We start from the raw sequence: 19,235 nt of genomic DNA on the forward strand, positions 1-19,235 counted from the left end.
CACTGCTGAGTCCTGCTTTAAAAAATAGCTGTAAAATTTTTATTACCGTGGTAATCATAAACACAACTTAGTAGCTATACTACTGTAACACTAAAATATTAATTTAACATAGAGAAACAAAACTAGTTTTTTATAAAATATCAGGGTTGCCAAACGTTTTTTTGTAAAATTCTTCTAGTTTTTCTGAACATCTTCCAGATTTCAAAAACTTTTTCGTCCATTAATAGCATAAAAATAAACTTATTAAAAAAAAACGTTCTTAAGTAGTATAATAACAATGAAAATATAGTGTATAGCTAACTTTAAATGTGTCTATGACAACAAACAAAATGGTCCTATTTATTATTTGTACAAACCAAATTTACTATCGAATTTTTATATAAAATGTATACTAAAAAAATGAAAGACAGTCATTTTGCTGTAAGTTACAACTTAAATTTTAAGTAAGTGCTAAACATAAGTAACCAAAAAGTTTCTTCTTTCTTTTTATTAGTTATTAAAAAAATATCTTTCCAGCTTACAAACAATAAATTTACCCAAATTTAATTGAAAACATACATAATCTTAGAAATTAATCACATATTTAAGAGGGAACTTTATTAATAAGTAAATCAATATTTCAATTTTAAAACCAAAAAACAAGTAATTTATGTATTTATCAGCACATTTAATAAGTCCATCAGTAGAATCATCATAGGTTCAACTCCACTTTTTCGCCTGGTTTGAATGCAGGCATGCCCAAATACGGGCAACTTCCACAGCGGAATGCATCTCCGAGATAACACTGTTATACAATTAGTTGTTCACAAAAAAACGTAATAAACAGATCTGATGTAGTTAATAATAATTATTTTTAGATATATGACACGAAATAATAGTAATATTTTTGTTTGATAGTGGGTTTATTACAGGGTCGATAGCCGTTTTTTGAATTTCATTCTAGAATTTTAATAAGTAAGTTTCCCTTCTATATCAAAATATTTAGAAAATAACTAAATATTAACAATATTTAAGAGTTGTAATATAGTAAAAATACGTAGTTGTACAAACTGTATGACTTAATTTAATTTGGAAGTAGAATTTACTTGTTGTAACAATTAAAGTGTGATATATCACTCGTTGATTTAGATTGCTACTTATACGCATGAAATAACACAACTTCATGAGTTATTAAAAATTTAGAACTAAAAAAGAAGTTTTATCAAAAATTGCACAGAAATTCTTTTTAAAATATTTTAAGTATTACTTTCTTTTTTTTTAAGAGGAAAAAAGGATATTGTTATATTTAATTTATGCAGGAACAAAGTTTTGCTTTTTATGTTAGTTAAAATCACTTAAAACAATATGGTACTAATTAATGCCTAGTATACATTTTATTTACTATTTTTCAATACAAGCAGTAATTGTCAAAAGCAATTCTTAGAATATAAGAATTATTGATTAATATTCAACTTTTAAAATACTATAATGTACTAAACTCTGAAATATTCAGTCTAAGATCGCAGACAGTTGAATTCTTATGTCTTTAAACAATGCTGATATAAGTAAAAAGTAACGGTTTTTTGGTCAAAATAACAAACTAACTAAACAAGTTTTTACCATTTTCAAACACTATGAAAAAATTAAAAAAATATATATACCAGGATTGCCAAATATTTTTGGCAAACTTTCTCCAGGTTTTTAAAATTTACTCCAGGTATTTTAAACTACACATTATTCAGGGTTGCCACTCGTTTTTTTCAAATATTTTTCCATATTTTCCAAATTTCTTCCAGGTTTTTAAAAGTACACATTTTTGGGTCTATTTTTAGTTTAAAGTTAAGTTTATGGTAAGAAAATGTGTTAAATAGTATAAAAACATTGAAAAGATACTGTAAAGCTACTTTAAATGTGTTTTTTACAAGGTTGCCAATCGTTTTTTCAAATTTTTTTCCAGGTTTTATAAATTTCTTCCAGGTTTTTAAAAGTACACATTTTTGGGTTTAATTTTAGTTTAGGTTAATTTCTATATTAGAAACTGTATTAAATATTATAAAAACATTGAAAAGATACTGTGAAGTTACTTTAATTGTGTTTAAAAAAAAAAAAAAATTTTTGATTAATGCAAAAAAATCATATTTGTATGATAGATTTTTTGTGTCAAATCGAAATTATACTACTGATAATGTTAAAATTATTAAAAATTCCAGGTTTTTCCAGGTTTTATGATCAAATTTCCAGGTTTTTCCAGGTTATTTTTGCCTAAATTGTCAAATTCCAGGTTTTTCCAGGATTCCAGGTAAAGTGGCAACCCTGATTATTGGGTCTATTTTTATTTTTTAGTTCACTTTAAGGTAAAAAACTATGTTAAAAAGTATTAAAATATTGAAAAGATACTGTAAAGCTACTTCATATATGTTTTTAATAAAAAAAATTTTGATGATAAGAATTTTTTTTATATCTATATGGTAGATTTTTTGTGTCAAATCAAAATTTTTCTATTTAACATGAAAAAATTGTTTAAAATTCCAGGTTTTTTTTTTAATTTCTCAAATTCTAGTTTTTCCAGGTATCTAAGTTTTTTAGCAACCCTGTTATATGCTTAAAAAGTTACTAGTACATTAAAATACTTTTACAACTAATTACTTAATATAAACTAACACTTCCACATGCAGAAGTAACAGACTTAGGTTGCAATTCAACACCGTTTTCTAACTCTTCAGCCAGGCCGCATGTACTAAAAAAAATTATATAAAACATTTAAAAACAATATAACAGAGCTAAAAATTTATTTACACTACTAAAAAAAAAATGCTTAAAATGGATTCTTTTAGTTATAAAAAAATTAATTTAATAAAAGTTTAAAACTTTTATGAAGTATTAAATTTGTTTAAGCTGCAGAAATAAAATCAAAATTATAATAACTAGCTTTTGGTTGTAAACTAAATAATTTGAGTTATTACACTTTAAAATATACGACGATAGTACTTGATATATTATTTTCAAATTTATTGCAAAACTGGCTTTTAGTACAAAATAATAGTTATGCAAATGGAGCTCAAATTCTATAATGTATTTGAATAAAAACTATTTCGTTTTTTAAAAACTTGATTCTATCACAATTTTTAAAATAACAACTCTGAATTAAATTAGATATAGATTAAATAAGAGAGTTTAAATACCACAAAAAAACTTGAAATATATTCTTTGTTTGTAAAATGCTTTCTAATCAGTTTTGAAAAAGATAATTCATTGAAATTAAAAGTAGTCACTAATTTACGAAAAAAAAATAATTCTTGTATTCAGTATAATTACTTATTTATTCAAAACAAAAAAATATCAAAATATGATGCTATCATTTAAGTTAAATAAATGTTTCATCTAAAATTTGTACAAGACTCCCAGCTTTGCTAACTTTTAGAAGAATAAAATCAGAAACTGAGTACTAATGTTAAACTGAACAATTGGTTTATTGGAATATTAAGTTAAATTATCTTTTATTTATTTTTAATGAAATAAAAAAATTAAAACATTTTGTAAATTAGAATTTATAAAAAAAAAATTTTTACAAATAAAATTACGTTAAATATATGATTGACTGTCAAATGTATTTGAATTCACATGATCATCACTTGGTCAATCGGGGAATTTTTCCTTTATGGAAAAAAATTCCTTATCAAGTGGTAATCCTAATCAAGTGGCAATCCTATTTTATATGGTTGTTACTAAAAGATCTATAAAAATTCTAAAAACCTTTCTAACTAAAAAACAGCTAATACTTTTAAAACTTTATTTAAGGACAAATAAAAAAATGGTAATAGTTAAAAATATTAAAAGAGATTAAAAATTTAAAAGTTTTTTGATAATTTAACTTTTAGAACCAATTTAAACTTTAGACCTAGAAGTATTGAATATAAGTTTTGCTTTTTACTTAACTTAGCCCAACGATATTAATAAACATAAGTAGATTTATTAAGATCTTAATTTTCTTTAAATACTTGGCTTTATAGAACAAATGCTTTACTTATATTGTGACAATTCGCGAAAACAACTATATCCCTAAAAGCAAGGAACAATTTTTCTTAACAAACCTTTTATACTTAATGAAACTGACTAAACAACTGTTATTTTTACAGTCTATATTATAACTAAATACATGTTATGAGGCATCTAATAATTTTGTCTGTATCCAAATGAACTCATAGTTATTTTTTTTAAACAAAGCTCTTACAGTATTTGTTTTCTTTTTGAAGTAATAAGAATAAGCACATTATAAACCTTAAATTAGTAGTATTTTTTAAAATATAGCATATTTCATATAAATAATTGAAAAAATCGGTATAACGTTAAAAAAAAATTGACAATAACCAAATAGCTTAATACTAGTGGCTTAGTTAGAACAACATAGTTTTTTAAGGAGAAAGACACACAACTTATAATTTTGAATCTAATGACTCATATCAAAAACGATATCACCCCTTAGTTTAAAAATACTGTTTTACATTGCCTACAAATTTCTAATTAGCCTTTTTACTCATTTCTGATCATACTGTTTAAAAATTAAAACTGTTTAAAACTTACTAAGTACAAAAAAATGTAAACAAAATTATTAAAAATTGTAATTTTATGTTTAACCCTTACCAATTTTTACAAGCTTTCTTCTTTTTTCCAGGCGCAGATGTACCGCAAGAAGCTTTCAAATCTTCGCTGGTTGGTTTTTTCAAATCGTTGGCGTCTAATAAGTCATCGTCATCAATTAAATCCTAAGTTAAAATTTTAAACGTTAACGACCGTTTTTTATATGAGATATATCACATCATATACTCATCAGAATAGAACAATACAGACTACAAAATTAAATGGGAAATACTGAACAGGACAAAATCAAAATTCAATACTAAATTCGGCTGCAAACTTTGCAACTTAAGAAAAAATAGAATATGATAAATCAGACAAGAACATAATACATAACAAGAAAAGCGAAAGACAAAATATGCATTAACTATCAAAAATACTTTTTTAGCAAAATTAAAACTAACTAAATATTAAATCAAAGTCAATATAAGCCGCAAACACGAATAGTTTAAAATATTTTTCTAATTCAGTTTTAAATATTTTTCTAATACAACCTTTCCAAACTTTTCAAAATGCACAAATTCTTAAACTAATAAGATCAGCGTATTTTTTAATCTCAACTTACTGTACAAAAACCTTTATTATTACTACATCATAACTACTATAAAATTTTCAAATTCAAAATTTCTGTGAAACATTGTAAATAAACTTTAACTTACTGATGAGTATATGAGGTTAAATACATCATATACGCTCAGTCGTATAAACTATTGTTTTTTATATAATCAAATAAATATTTAGCTCAAATTCAGTTTGTCGAGCACTATCGACCAGAACTTTTTATAAAATCTTTAATATAATATAGATAAACAGCTTATAAAATACACGATTAAAGAAGCTTTAAATAAATTAAATTTTATTAAATTTAAAATTATGAAAAAAAATAATGACACTATTCCTTATAACAGTTAACAATTCCAAGTAAAAATACTTTAAAATCTAAAAATTAGAGCTATTACCAGCACAAAAGTATACTCATAACTTTTGCAATCATGCTTGTATTATACAATACTGAAATCGTGCAAGTCAATGTTTGTACAAAGAAAGTACACTTGAAACATGTGCCTAATTTTTTACATGTCACTATTATTTAACTTTAATCATTTTTTTCAAAATATTAAACAATTTTAATAAAAAAATGAGTATTAAAGTTTTAAAGATAAATCAATATTTTATAATTAGAAACAAACTACATAAAAAAAATAAACGTTTGGAACTTTTACACCAAGATATTTTATTTTTAATGTTATGTTTGCTAGTAAAATCAACAGAATAACGGAGCCAAAAATTGCAAATAATATTTATCAATACTTAATATCCTTTTAATTGTAACTAAACATAGTTTGCTGAGCTTTTATCAAAACAACATCTGAATAACTGCTAAAATAAAGCCAAAAACCATTTTGTGTTTTAGACTTCTTGAACTAAAGATTTCAAATAATCAAATCTGAAAAAAATTATTAAATTTTATAAAACAGATACATTGATCTTGTTATAAAACTAGTAATAGATGTATCTCAACAAAATTTATATTATTGACTGAAAGTTGAAATTATCGATAAAATATAAATGGAACGAATAACTATAATAAAGTATGTACCTAAAAACAAAAAATTTAAAAAGAACAACTTCTTTAACAAATCAATATCTTGATGACGGTATATAATCAAAGTCTAAAATAAAACAACACTAATTCCGATTATTGAAAATGTAGATCAATATTTTAAAAAATAACTAATAATTAAGTAAATAAAAATTAAGTGCAAAATCAAACTATTTTAATTCTATAGAATTAGCGTCATATTTTTTAAAATACTCAAGCTATACTTAGTAAAGAACATTTTACTTCATTTTAAACATAAAAAACAACTTATGACTTTATTAAATTTAAGTAAATATTTAAGTTTTGATAAATATTTCTTATGTTATCAGTTTTATATTAAATTTATTTAAGCAAACTTGAAAATTAAACTAGTGTAAAAATCAATTTCTGTGTTTAAATTTGTTTGTAGTTCAGTATAAACTTATTTACCTATTGTACCTAAATATAGTAAAAAATAATATATAACTTTATTACTAAAATCAACAACAAATATCTTTCTTTAATCAATAACTTTAAATTAAAAAAAATATTTAAAAATTAAAGTTTAAAATTAGATAATAATAATCTAATTTAGAGTATGCATTAACCAAGTAAAATGTTCTAGATTTAGTATTTTAATAGATATTGAAATTGTCTTAATTAGAACTTTTTCTATTAAAACTTAAAAATTTAATTTGTTGTGTCATTTAACAATTTTTTTTAAACTGTATCATCAGAATTTAGATAAATTGATTTGTCTTAATAGTTTGAATTGTCTTGATTTGAATGGTCTTAAATTGGATATTTTTTTTATACTGTTGTAAATTTAAATAATCAACATAAGTTATTTCAATTAACTATGTCACGTAGCTAAAACAATACAAATTATTAACTAAGAGAGAAAGAAATGATTGTTTTTAAAAAATTTCTACTACTTTTATTTTGTTTATGAACTTGCTAGACTAACGATATGATACTGTAACGCTTATCACAAAAAAAGGTTAATCAAGAATTTTTTTTGGTTTAGTATTGAAAACTTGATTATCTAAAAAATATAGTGAACTTTCTAAAAAATTAGGAGAAAGTTAAATAAGCTATATAATAAAACCTAAACACGGCTAGAAATAAAACTTACTTTCCAAAAAAAAAATCTTTTTATACCTTCAACATGAAATAAATTCAAGTTGAAATACAAAAAAAAATTATAAGTATCTTTTAAACTATTTTTGTATAAAAATTGAAGTTATTTCATATATTATGATGCATTGGTAAGGATTATTACTACTGGTTAGCACAGTTCGGCAAACTAAGACATGCGTGCCAAATCGGATAAGCAAAAATGTTATTTATCTGATAAGCTAGTGATATATTTTTCAGATTCAATAAAGCTTTTTTTAAATAATTAAAAATATGCTTTTAAATAAATTAAGTAAAACAGTAGTGATATTAATGATAATTTATAACCATCTTACATTAAAGAGTTTTTTTAACACTTTGGTATAATTTTATTAAGTTGAAGCGGCCACATAGATTTTTTACCGGTTTAGCCAACGAAAAGATTTTTAGAAAACTTAACATATTACTTGTAAAAAGCTGTCGAACCCTGTTCTATAGGAACACCACAATGCAAATGAATCCTTAAATATTAGCATAAACTAACCAAGTCATCGTCGTTAATATCATTGAGAGAAAGTGTCCAAGTTTTCTTAGCATTTTCCTTGTCCTGTTCACTGGCAGCCGGTCTTTTCTTGCTTAGATTTATTCGCAACTTTGCAGAGGAACCAACCTTAAAGTTTGGCTTTTCAGCTTTTACCAAAAAGGTTCCAGAATTGCCTTCACCTTTTTCCATCGAGTGTGGCAGCTAAGGAAAATAGATAAAATCTTATTAAACTGCAAACGTATTTTGTTCAAAATCTATTTCTGTATAAGTATAATTAGACTAAAAATAACTTGTGTTTTTATTTTTATTCTTAAATAAGACTTCTAAAACTATAATATTTAATCTTTGAAGTTTTTTAAAGCTTTTTTAAATAATAATTTTAAATTGATGAACCTTTTTTATTTCGTATTATTTTATTTTTAACTAAAATGTTGGCAATTACAACATTTCAATTTTTTACACTAGTTTATTAATAATACTTTTTATTTTCTGATTTTAATAAAACAGTCTCTGTAAATATTTTTTATGTTGATATTGAAAATAATAATTTTAGTTCATAGATGCGTTCTAAATCATTTTAAGGTATTTTTTAATGAACCATAAATTACTTTACTCGATTAGATTTTCAACAAATACAGTAATTACAACCGTTCTTACTGTTTTAAATTGTTTTAAATTGGATAAGGTTCATTACATAAAAACTTTTTTAACATTAAAAACTTTTTTTCGATTTGAAAATTTTAGGTGTTACATACAATCATACTTTTAGCACACATAAAACACAACATTGATAAATAAAAACACTGTAAGATTTATTTTTTTATAAAATGACAAAATTGCAATGTTTCTTCTTAAAAACATTATTTAAGTTTGAAATTAGACAATGATACACTAATAATAGTGTTTAAGTATTAATTGAATTTTGCAGGGATCACAAAACTAATTTCTGAGTAGTTAACAACATGTACGTTTTATATTATAAGTAATTTAAAATCAAATACGAATGCAAATTGTAAAATTTACCTGTGATTGAAACTTTCTAGTAAGTATTCATTGCAAATGAACTTAACTGAACATTGTTATTAATAAACTTAGCTAAAAACAACTTTAAATCCTACATGCAGGGTTGCCTCAGATCACGCTAAAAAAAATCCTGACGTTTTTAAATCAAATTCTTAGTTAAAACAGATTCAAAAATTTATAACTAAAGACTCAAAAAGTAATACAGATAATAAAATATTCTTATTTTATCCAACAACTCGATTAGACCCTGAAAAAGGGATGAATTGCTAAAGCAAACTTTTTCTGAAACTAACATTAGCAAAATGCAGTTTTTAGTGAGGATAAACTTTCTTATTTAGATTATGTTTATATCAAGTTTTCTGACTTTTCCAGAATTTTTGGCAACACTATGTACTGATTTGTATAGAATATAGATCATACAATAATATTGTATTAATATTTAAGTAAAAACAGTCCTACATAAAGCTTATAGAAATACTTGAGTTTTAGTTGGTTATTTTAAAGTTATAATGACTAAAATTACTGTGATTAAATAATTAAAATGAATTCAACTTTGATTTAAATGTAGATTTATTGACATGTCTGTTTTTTAATAATTTTTACTCAATTTATTTTTTAATAATTAATTATGAACTTATGGTTTTTATACATGTTTTAAGTTTTATTGATCTGAATAACTACACCAGGTAGAAAAATCCGCTGACTTTAAGACTTTTCTAATTCAAATAAACTATTAAAAAACACGATTTAAAAATAAACACAACTTAAGACTTAAAAGGTTTAATTTAATCCAAAAATTTAACTAGACCCTGAAAAAAGGATTAGTTGCAAAAGCTATTTTTTGAAAACTATCATTAGCGAAATGCAGTTTTTATTAAGGATAAACTTTCTTATTTAAACCATGTTTATATCAAATTTCCTGACTTATGTCTTTTTTTTTCCTGACTTTGTGGCAACCATGATCATAAAAATTGAAAAGTTTGAGTGTAAACATATATAATCAGTAAAATATAATAAGTATAGTGTACAATTGATCAATTTAAGTTCAAAAAAATATAATCAAAAATAAAAGTAAAAAAATGTACAGCAATCTTTCACTTCAGTACACAACATAAAAGTGTACACTCACAGTAAGTGCACACCTTAGAAGTACCAGTCTAAATATAAATAGTAATTTTAAAATAATGTTTTTTGGTAAAAAGTGCCTTCTCAACCCAGAAGGCGTACCTAAGAAGTGCGTACTTAAGAGCAACATTACTGCACATTTTTTACTTTTATTAAATTTAGTTTGCATAGATTTTGGGTCTTAAGTACTTATATGTATGTTTTTAAACTTTTATATATCTTTAACAACCTAATTTTTTTATTAATGCAATATTTACCACAATACAACACTGATAAGCATGGTAAAAAAATAAATTTTAACTTAAGTAAATTGTTAGAATTTGAGTTAATGTACTTTTAATTATAGAAACATTAAATTTCATAATATTAATAGTTAGATTTAATCCATTAAAATTTTAATTTTATTTGAATTGTTAAAAATTTGAAATATTAGGTTTGAATTTAAATACTCTTGTAATAACTAGAAAATGTTACCAATATTTTTCTAGTATTAAAGTCTTGATCCATAATTTAATAATTTTGAATGTGTATTATAAACTTTAAAATATTCAACTAGTTAGTAATAAAATAATTTTAGGCAAAACTAACATGGGTAACATTTAAAAATCCAGCAAGTTTTAAACTTGAAGTTACTGCTTCTGTTGAGTAGTTGAAACCTAAAAAATGTAAAGACTAAACTACCGAATAAAAACTATTTTCAAAACATTTTAGTAAATAAGCAAATTACAATAATCTATAATAATAATAAGTTATTTAAATTAGTATAACTTAAAATCATAGGATGTAAGGCACTATCTTAAGAGTTAGTAATATGTTTTACATTAATTTACTAATTAATTCATACCATTTTTAAAACTCTTCGTAACTTTTTAGATGTATTCTAAGCTTGAAAATTTAAATAGGTCCCTTATAAAAAGTGCAAACTAAAAAAGCTAAATCAGACTAGACTACATCTATATCAATTAATTTATTCTTACAGTTTTAGGACAATCGTTTTTAAACTTGCTCAGTCAGATCTTAATTAATTTGAAACGGTTTGAACGATATTATTTTTTTAATTTTGAACATAAGTACCTTTTTATTACATTTCATGAAAATTATGAGTACATTGCTTTAAAAATGAAGGAGCTAGAATTTTATCTATTTTTTTAAAAACTTAAGAAAAATGGCTATGAATTTTTTTTTATACATTTGTATTCGAAACTTATTGCATAACTGACAATATCTAAATTACCAAATTTATTTTTTCTGCAAATTATGTGTAAATACTAATTTTATTTTGTATTTTTACTCCAATTAATTTAATATATAGTTTTATAACAGTCGGGTTTAACATAAAGTATTTTATTTTTATGATAACCACTAACCTAAAAAAATCTATACGAACTATTTCTATTTTTAATGGACACATGTATATACCTACTTTAGCTTCTATTCTTCCTTAGAGTAGTTATTTTTTTACATAAATCCGTTAAAGTGTGTTAATCCGTCAACACACAGAAACATGTGTTAGTGTAATAAAAGAAGGATACTGTATAATTTGTTATTATTATATATTCCAGTGAAGTGGTTTCGCTAGAATCTTTTGTTAAAAAACGCTTTTATTTATATTTTGAATAGTTATACTTAGGCCTACAAATATAAGACAGTGTTTATTTTTGGAAAAAAAAAATGTTTTATCATTATGTGGTCTTAACTTAAAATATATACTAACTTTTACTGGTTCCAGATACTATGATTGAACCACTAGGTTTCAACAGTTTTGCTACTTCAGCAAAATTTTCCATGGTGTAAGTTTCGTCTTGAGAGAAAAAACCACAAAGTGCAACATCAAAAGTTTCAAATGGATGAGATGCTAAAAAAAGAAGTAAAAAATTAAAATGTATTTGAAAAATTTAACTATTTAAGCTTTTGAACTTTAGATAAAAATAAGAATATATTAAAAAAAATATTTATGACAAAAAGTAATAAAAATAAGTAATAACTGAAATAAATAACTTTTCATTGAGACACACCCATGTTTTCAAACTATAATAATTAAGTATTCATGGTTAAGGTAGCAACAAAATGTAAAAAAAAACTCTTTTTTATACATACCTAGACTAAAAAGGAATAAATTTTAAGAAAATAATCTGCTTAATTTATTTTTAATAGTTGATTCTTACATTTTAAAGACATAATAACTTTATAAACAAGAAACTTTTAAAAAATATTTGGGTCTCATTATTATATTATTATTCAAAGTTAGAGAAAAAATGTTGTTTTCTTTAAAACTTTCGAAGAAGGACTTTAAAAATTATTGAACTGTTAAGTATTAATTATGTTATTGCTTAACTAAAATATAACACTTAATTCAGAAAAGATAACATATCTATGTAATCTTTTAATTTCAAAACTCTAATATGCCAGAATTAAATCAGTTATATATGTAAAAATCTTTAAGCTGAACATTTTGTTTCAATTAAAATCAAAAAGTAAACAATAGCTAATAAATATATTAGTTCTTTAATTTAAACTTACAGGTCTCGATTGCTAAAACCAAAAAATATTAAGCTCCTAAATTCATAATTGATACAAATTTAAAATTGAATCTTGTATTCTTATCTATAAAGAAAAAGTAAAACAATACATAATATTCATAAGAGGGTTTCAGTTAAAAAAGATTAATAGATTAATTATTTGAGAAGAATCAGCCATAAATAAAATAAAGTTTAAAACTTTATCTGGTATTGAATTATAAATAATAGGTAACTCTATGTGTTAGAATTCATAATTATTATAAACTATACCAAAACATATGTCACAGTTTAATTGAAAAAAACAACACTTGCATAAGTGAAAAACTGAAGGAAAAACCAGCACGGGGTTTCACTCCTTCAGGCAAAAAAAAAGTCTGAATGACCAATAATAGCCTGAAATATATCTATCCAGCGCTAGCCTGAGTCAACCTATAGAGTTGCAAAAATAATAATTTAAATGAGCCAAAATCTGAAAAATACTGCTAATCAATCCTAAATATATAAATACAGCAAAATCTAACAAAAAGACTAAATAAAAACACAATCGTTAAAAAAAAAGATTAGAACAAACAATACTGAGAGTTAAGAAAAAATATTCAAAGCAGTCCGAGTTTTGTGAAAAAAGAATCAAAGAAGCGTGAGTAAGCCTGAATTTTTTTCAGGTTAGACTAGCCTGAGTTGGCTAAAGTCAGCTTGAATTTTTCAAAAAATTTTAGACTAGCCAAAGTTATCTAAACATTATTAACAGACAACTTTTTATTCTCAGGGTTGCCACTCTTTGAAGCAAAAAAGTCAGCCTAAGTTTATCAGAAATTTGAAAAAATATAGTATGATCCAAAAGCTGATAAAAACAACTGTTAATCAAGCTTAAATACACATTAGTACTAAAACAGTAATAAAAAGAACTTAATAAAAACACATTTCTTATAAAAAATATACTTAAAGCCATAAAACTAATCAGAAATTTATGAAAAATATCTAAAATTTCTTAAGTAAGTCTGAGTTTTTTTAAACCCTAAAACTAGCCCGAGTTGGTCTAAGTTTAGCACTAATCAATCTGAAATTTAAAAAAGCTAAAACTATCCTGAGTAGCTGGAGTATGTGGCATTTATGTATTTATAAACAACAAAAAACATATTATGAACAAAACTCTCTAACACTTTATTAACAATGAAAAATCTGAAACGACAATAAGTATAAATATAAACACATATATAATATGAACACTTATATATAGTAAAATGAGCTACAATTCAATTATGCTACACCTAGAGTTGACTAAAGAATGATTCAAACAAAATTAAAGTTCTTCTACAGAAAAAGTAATCAGAATACAAGAAACAGCTTTCTATTTCTACTACAACCAATTTGTTTCCATAACAATAATTTTCACTGTATTTTAAAAATTAGAAGACTTAAGTAATTTTCAACTGAAAACACAAATTTGTTTTTGTTTTTTACTTATTTTTAAACCATATATGTAACTAAAGTTGTAGTCTTTTTGTGTTAAAAAACAATTTTTTGCAATAAGAAACTGTATACGAATTGCCAAAGGTCTTTGAGAAATTTGCATGAGGTTTTCTGAACTTCTTCCAGGTTTTCAAAAGTACAAGTTTTTGGGTCTTTTTTAGTATAAAATTAAGATTAAGGATGGTAAAATAAATGTCTAAATAGTATAACAACATTTAAAAAGATACAGTTAAGCTACTTTGAATGTGTTTTTTAATAAAAAAATTTGATGATAACAAAAAAAAATATCTATACATGTGATAGACTTTTTGTGTCAAACCTGAATTTTATTACTTTAAATGTTAAAATTGTTAAAAAACCAGGTTTTTGGGTGATGTTGGTTCAAAACTCCGGGTTTTTAAAGATTTTTTCAGCCTATATTGTCAAATTCCAGATATTTCCAGGATTCCACGTTTATTGGCAACTCCTTAATATTTTTTTAATTGTTGATAAAAAACAACTAATAAGTGTTTTCAGTTTAAGTTTGGTTGCCAAATTTTTTAAGCAATTTCATCCAGGTTTTAAAAGTACACGTTTTTGGGTCTATTTTTAGTTTAAAATTAAGTATAAAGTAAAAAACTTTGTTAAATAGTATAAAAAAATTAAAAGCATACTGTAAAGCTACTTTAAATGTGTTTTTAACAGAAAAATTTTTGATGATAACATAAAAAAATACCTATATAATATTTTTTGTATCAAATTGAAATTTTACTACTTTATGTGTAAAGATTGTTTAAAATTCCAGGTTTTTCCAGGTTTTTTAGTCTGAATTGTCAAAATCCAGGTTTTTCTAGGTTTTTACAGGATTTCAGATTTTTTGGCAACTCTGAGTTATATTTAATTTTTTATTGAAATTATTATTGATAGCACTTTTTAAAACTTTTTAGTCATAATAATTTTTACTTTGTATTTGTTAAGCACCTACTAGCTGTTATAGCACACAAATAATACAAGAAAAAAATATCAAGCTTTTAAACTATAAATAACACATGTAAATTTTATTTAGATCTGGGCCTATCTGACAGTATATTTTATATTTCAATACAAAAGTATTCTACATAATATTAGTTATTAGCTCATTAATCCTTATTTCCAACTCAAATCTGACTCTGGTCCTTTTTGCCAATTTATTAACAATTATTAAAATTTAAATATTTAAAAATCAAAAATTAAAGAAAACTAGAAATAAGTTACAGTAATTTACTAACCTAATTTCAGCCTTTGGATATTTTCCATTTGAATCTTCCCAGTTTCTGTTAGTTTTTCTGTTAAGCTTCCCTGCAAACTTTTAATAGTTGCCTCGTCAGGAAGTTCATTCCAAAGTACAAGTGCATGGTGACCTTTATTAACTAAAGATAGCATTTTCTAGTATCTAAATGTTTTATAGTTAATGCAAATAAAATTAAATTCAATTTTTTACAAGGTAGTTACAAGCTTGCATAATGTTTTTATTATTATAATCAGAGTTGCCACACTGATTTATGAGAAATTTTAAATTCTGAAGTAATAAGAACCAATTACTAAAAACATTACTTTTCAAGCTGGAATATTCTAAAAACTACTAATATAATCATGTTATATTAGTTTAATGTTTAATGTTCATTTAATGAAAAAATGTTTAATCAGTTGTTTAGGACAAAAACAGCTGGAGTTTTAAAAAAGTGTTCTTTACAATATTATGAACAACTTGTGAAATGCAATTTTGTTTGTTTATATGAGAAAAGTTTAAATTAAAAAAATCAATATGTAAAAATAAAGTATTTGAAGTTAAAAATTTATAAAACCAATTTCTACAAAGATTTGATGATGATTTATCAAATACTTTATATTTTTTAACTTATTTTGACAAATTTATCAATAAGACAATGATTAGACTGAAAAAAATTTAAAACATTTGCTATAAACTCTAGGAGATAGATTTTTTGAGAAGAAGTCTTTTTAATTATTACTTTCTATAAGTGAACTATTGAACTCTCTAACTTTGATCCCCAAGTGACCAAAAGCAACTTAATTTATTTAGTAAGAATGCCACTTTTTTAACAAAAAAAAACTTAGTTTAAACAAACTAGCCTTTTTTTTAAATTGTACATTCTTCAAAACTAATTTTAACTTTAACTCCCACTTACTTAATTATAAGAACAATTCAAGATAGGGTTGTCAATCTTTGAATCAAGAAAACCTTAAATTTGTTCTGAGTGACCTTAAACTGTCTTATATCATCCTGATTTTTTTTCATATCCTAAATAAGTTTTTTCAACTTTTCAAAATTAATAAACATCAAGTTCTTCAACAAAATAAGTCATAAAGTATCAAAATATTAAAACTAAAACTCATTTAAAATCTAGAAAGAAAACTATCCTGAGGTTATTTAGAAAAATTAAAACTATCTTGAATTTTACATAAAAAACAAAGCTATCCTGAGTGAGCTTGAGTTTGAAATATAATTTTTAAAATCCTGAATATCCTGAGTGTGTGGTAACCCCTGAGAGACACTTAAGGAATTTAAATTTACATTATACTTTATAACACTTGACTATTTAAAAAAAAAACTTTTTATTGTTATTCTCATAAATCTTAATTTCAGCACTCATAAAAAATATATATTAAGTCATAATGCAATTAAAGTTTTTTTTTTTGCAAAAAATTAACTTAACATTGGCTCCTAAATGAAAGTTCAAAATCACTTTTTATAGTATAAATTTCAAACTTTTGGGACAATCATTTAGAGATCTTTTTTTTTAAACTTAATAATAAAAACTTATTTTTCAATCTTTCAGTGTCAATTTTCTCAGATAATTTAGTAATTGATATTACTAAATTGTTTTTCAAGCTTACAATAAAGAGCTAGCGTAAGATGAAAAACTCAAATAAACTTTGCAAAATCAATAAAAATTTAGTTTTTAAACTAAGTTGGTTATGTTATAAAACATTATTAAAACAGGATCAACTAAATTTTATCTAAGAGCTAGGAAAAAATTGGCCTGAGATTTTCAAAAATTCTTAATATTATCCCGAGTTATCTTGAGTGTGTGGCAACCCTGCCTGGTGGGCTCTTAAGTTATAACTGAGTTATTCAGAATATAAAGTTGTAAACAAAATATTAATTTATAGTATACTGTATCTAAGTATCCATAAAATGTGCATAGCACTATAACTTTAAATGTATATGTACTTGCACAGATTTTTAAGAGATAAAGAATCACAGACTTAACCAACTGTTAGTATTCAACTTTTACCATCATTTCATATTTTTGGAGTTAATTAATTAATATCATTGTACGTTCTACACCATTAAATTAACTTTTCTTAATTAACTTCTTTAAAACTAGGGTTGCCACTCTTTGAGTCAAAAATAAAACTATCTTGAGTGATCAAGATTTTTTTAAATTCTTATAATATTTTTTTTTTCCTCTGGCACAAACGCAATATTATTTCTTAAAGAAGTGAAGAGCTAGCTGCATGGCTAAAATTTTCCTAAAAAAGCATTTCAAAATTAATCCAAATCAAGTTCTTAAATAAAAATGGTTATATAGAATAACAAATATTGATATGAAAAAAAAATCTGTCCTGAGCTTTTAAAAAATTAAAAAAACTAACCTAAGTTTTAATGTAAATAAAACTGGCCTGAGTCATCCTGAGATTTTAAAATAATTCAACTGTCCTGAGTTATTCTGAAAGTGTGGTAACATTAAATAATATTTTAAAGCAATTGCTACAAACAATGTTAAATTAACTGTAGAAACAGAATTCAAATAGATCAGAACCTTAGGCCTCTTGAATGCCTCTTGAAATCTTATTTTAAGTCACTAAGGGTTCTTCATAAACAAATAATACATACTATTATAGGAAGGCTTTTGAACGTATTTATATACCATTTGCAACTTAATATCAATAGATTATTCATTTTGTTTTTTATATTTTATTACACAAAGCTTTTCAAAACCATACAAGTTTCTTTGTCAAGTGATAAATTTTAAATGAAATTTGAAAAAAATTTTGTTAAGTGAATTGCTTAAAAAATAACTTTAAATTATGACGTATGAATTAATTCATATAAATACAAAAATTAGAGATTCAGTAATTAAAACTAAAGGTATGTTTATTAATAGATAGTTATTAATTTTGTTTTTCCATTTAATGCTACTTGCGTATTTAAGTTAGGTCGCTCTTCCTCAATCAAAATTGAGGAAAATATATTAAGGAAAATTTTACAGTTGTGCTCCCTAAGTATTTTCCTTTATGGTGAAAAAGTCTACAAACAAATAGACGGTGTTGCAATGGGCAGCCCATTAGCCCCAATCCTAGCCAATTGGTTTGTAGCATCAAAAGAAAATTACCAATTACAAACAAATTCAAAAACAAAACCTCTATTCTACACAAGGTATGTAGATGATATATTCGTAGTCACACAATACCAAACTGAACTAACAAACTTCTACCATGAAATAAATACTCTACACCCAAACTTAGAATTCACTTTAGAAACTACCGTTTCTTGACACTGAAGTAAAACAAATATCAAACCAACTTCACACAAATGTTTACAGAAAACCAACAGACACAGGTCTAATAATGCAATATACTAGTATTTGTCTAAATCTTGGACATTTGGTTAATAAACTTTTATCTAAACAGAGCGCTTAATATATGCTCAAGTTTTACCGCTTTTAAAGATGAACTTACAAAAATTAAAAACTTGTTGCTCAAGAATAAGTATCCAAAAAACCTTATAGAGTCCTAAATCAACAAATTTCTTAATGCTCACAAAATTGACAATTCAACATTTAAACAAAATGAAAATATTAACACAAAAAATTAAAAGAAAACAGAAACCAAAAACTACTCTTATTTCACAACAGTTTACGTAGGTAGTTGTTCAATAAGATTCCAAAAACAAATAGCATCCATATTTCAAAAACACAACATTAATATACCTACACCAGCAAAAAAGTTTCTGACTACTTCAGCAACAAAAGTAAATGCTCAAAAGTATTTGACGCAAATGTTATTTATAAATATACCTGCTCTGACCATAGAGTTTTATCTGAGCTATCAGACATTTTTAACCCCTTGAAAAAATTCAATGTATTTTTTGAGATATGAGCCATCAAAGTTGGTGACCATAATAGGTTCCTTATGAAAAGCGCAAACAAAGGCTATTTCACTAAAAACATATCTCCTCCTTCATTTTTCAACCAATCTT

At 24.0% G+C, this 19,235-nt stretch overlaps 1 protein-coding gene across 1 annotated transcript; it reads right to left on the reverse strand.

Annotated features, from left to right (window-relative positions):
- Nucleotides 1-472: 472 nt before the first annotated feature.
- LOC145840621 (anamorsin homolog) lies at nt 473-15,400 on the reverse strand. The gene is made up of 7 exons (XM_082947935.1): nt 15,241-15,400; nt 11,719-11,859; nt 10,593-10,660; nt 7,857-8,057; nt 4,621-4,742; nt 2,641-2,716; nt 473-784 (listed from the first exon to the last, which is right to left on the reverse strand). The coding sequence occupies exons 1-7, from the start codon at nt 15,392-15,394 to the stop codon at nt 692-694; spliced, it is 855 nt and encodes a 284-aa protein (XP_082804061.1). The 5' UTR covers nt 15,395-15,400; the 3' UTR covers nt 473-691.
- Nucleotides 15,401-19,235: the final 3,835 nt, after the last annotated feature.

This window comes from Thalia democratica, chromosome 7, assembly GCF_965202585.1.
Source record: "Thalia democratica chromosome 7, ktThaDemo2.hap1.1, whole genome shotgun sequence".
In the NCBI taxonomy this organism is placed as follows: domain Eukaryota; kingdom Metazoa; phylum Chordata; class Thaliacea; order Salpida; family Salpidae; genus Thalia; species Thalia democratica.

Coding starts and splice junctions, on each gene's coding strand:
- LOC145840621 (XM_082947935.1), bottom strand. CDS start 15,394: ATGCTATCTTTAGTTAATAAAGGTCACCATGCACTTGTACTTTGGAAT. Junction 11,860..15,240: donor TATCCAAAGGCTGAAATTAG/GTTAGTAAATTA, acceptor TTCTTTTTTTAG/CATCTCATCCATTTGAAACT. Junction 10,661..11,718: donor AGTATCTGGAACCAGTAAAA/GTTAGTATATAT, acceptor TACATTTTTTAG/GTTTCAACTACTCAACAGAA.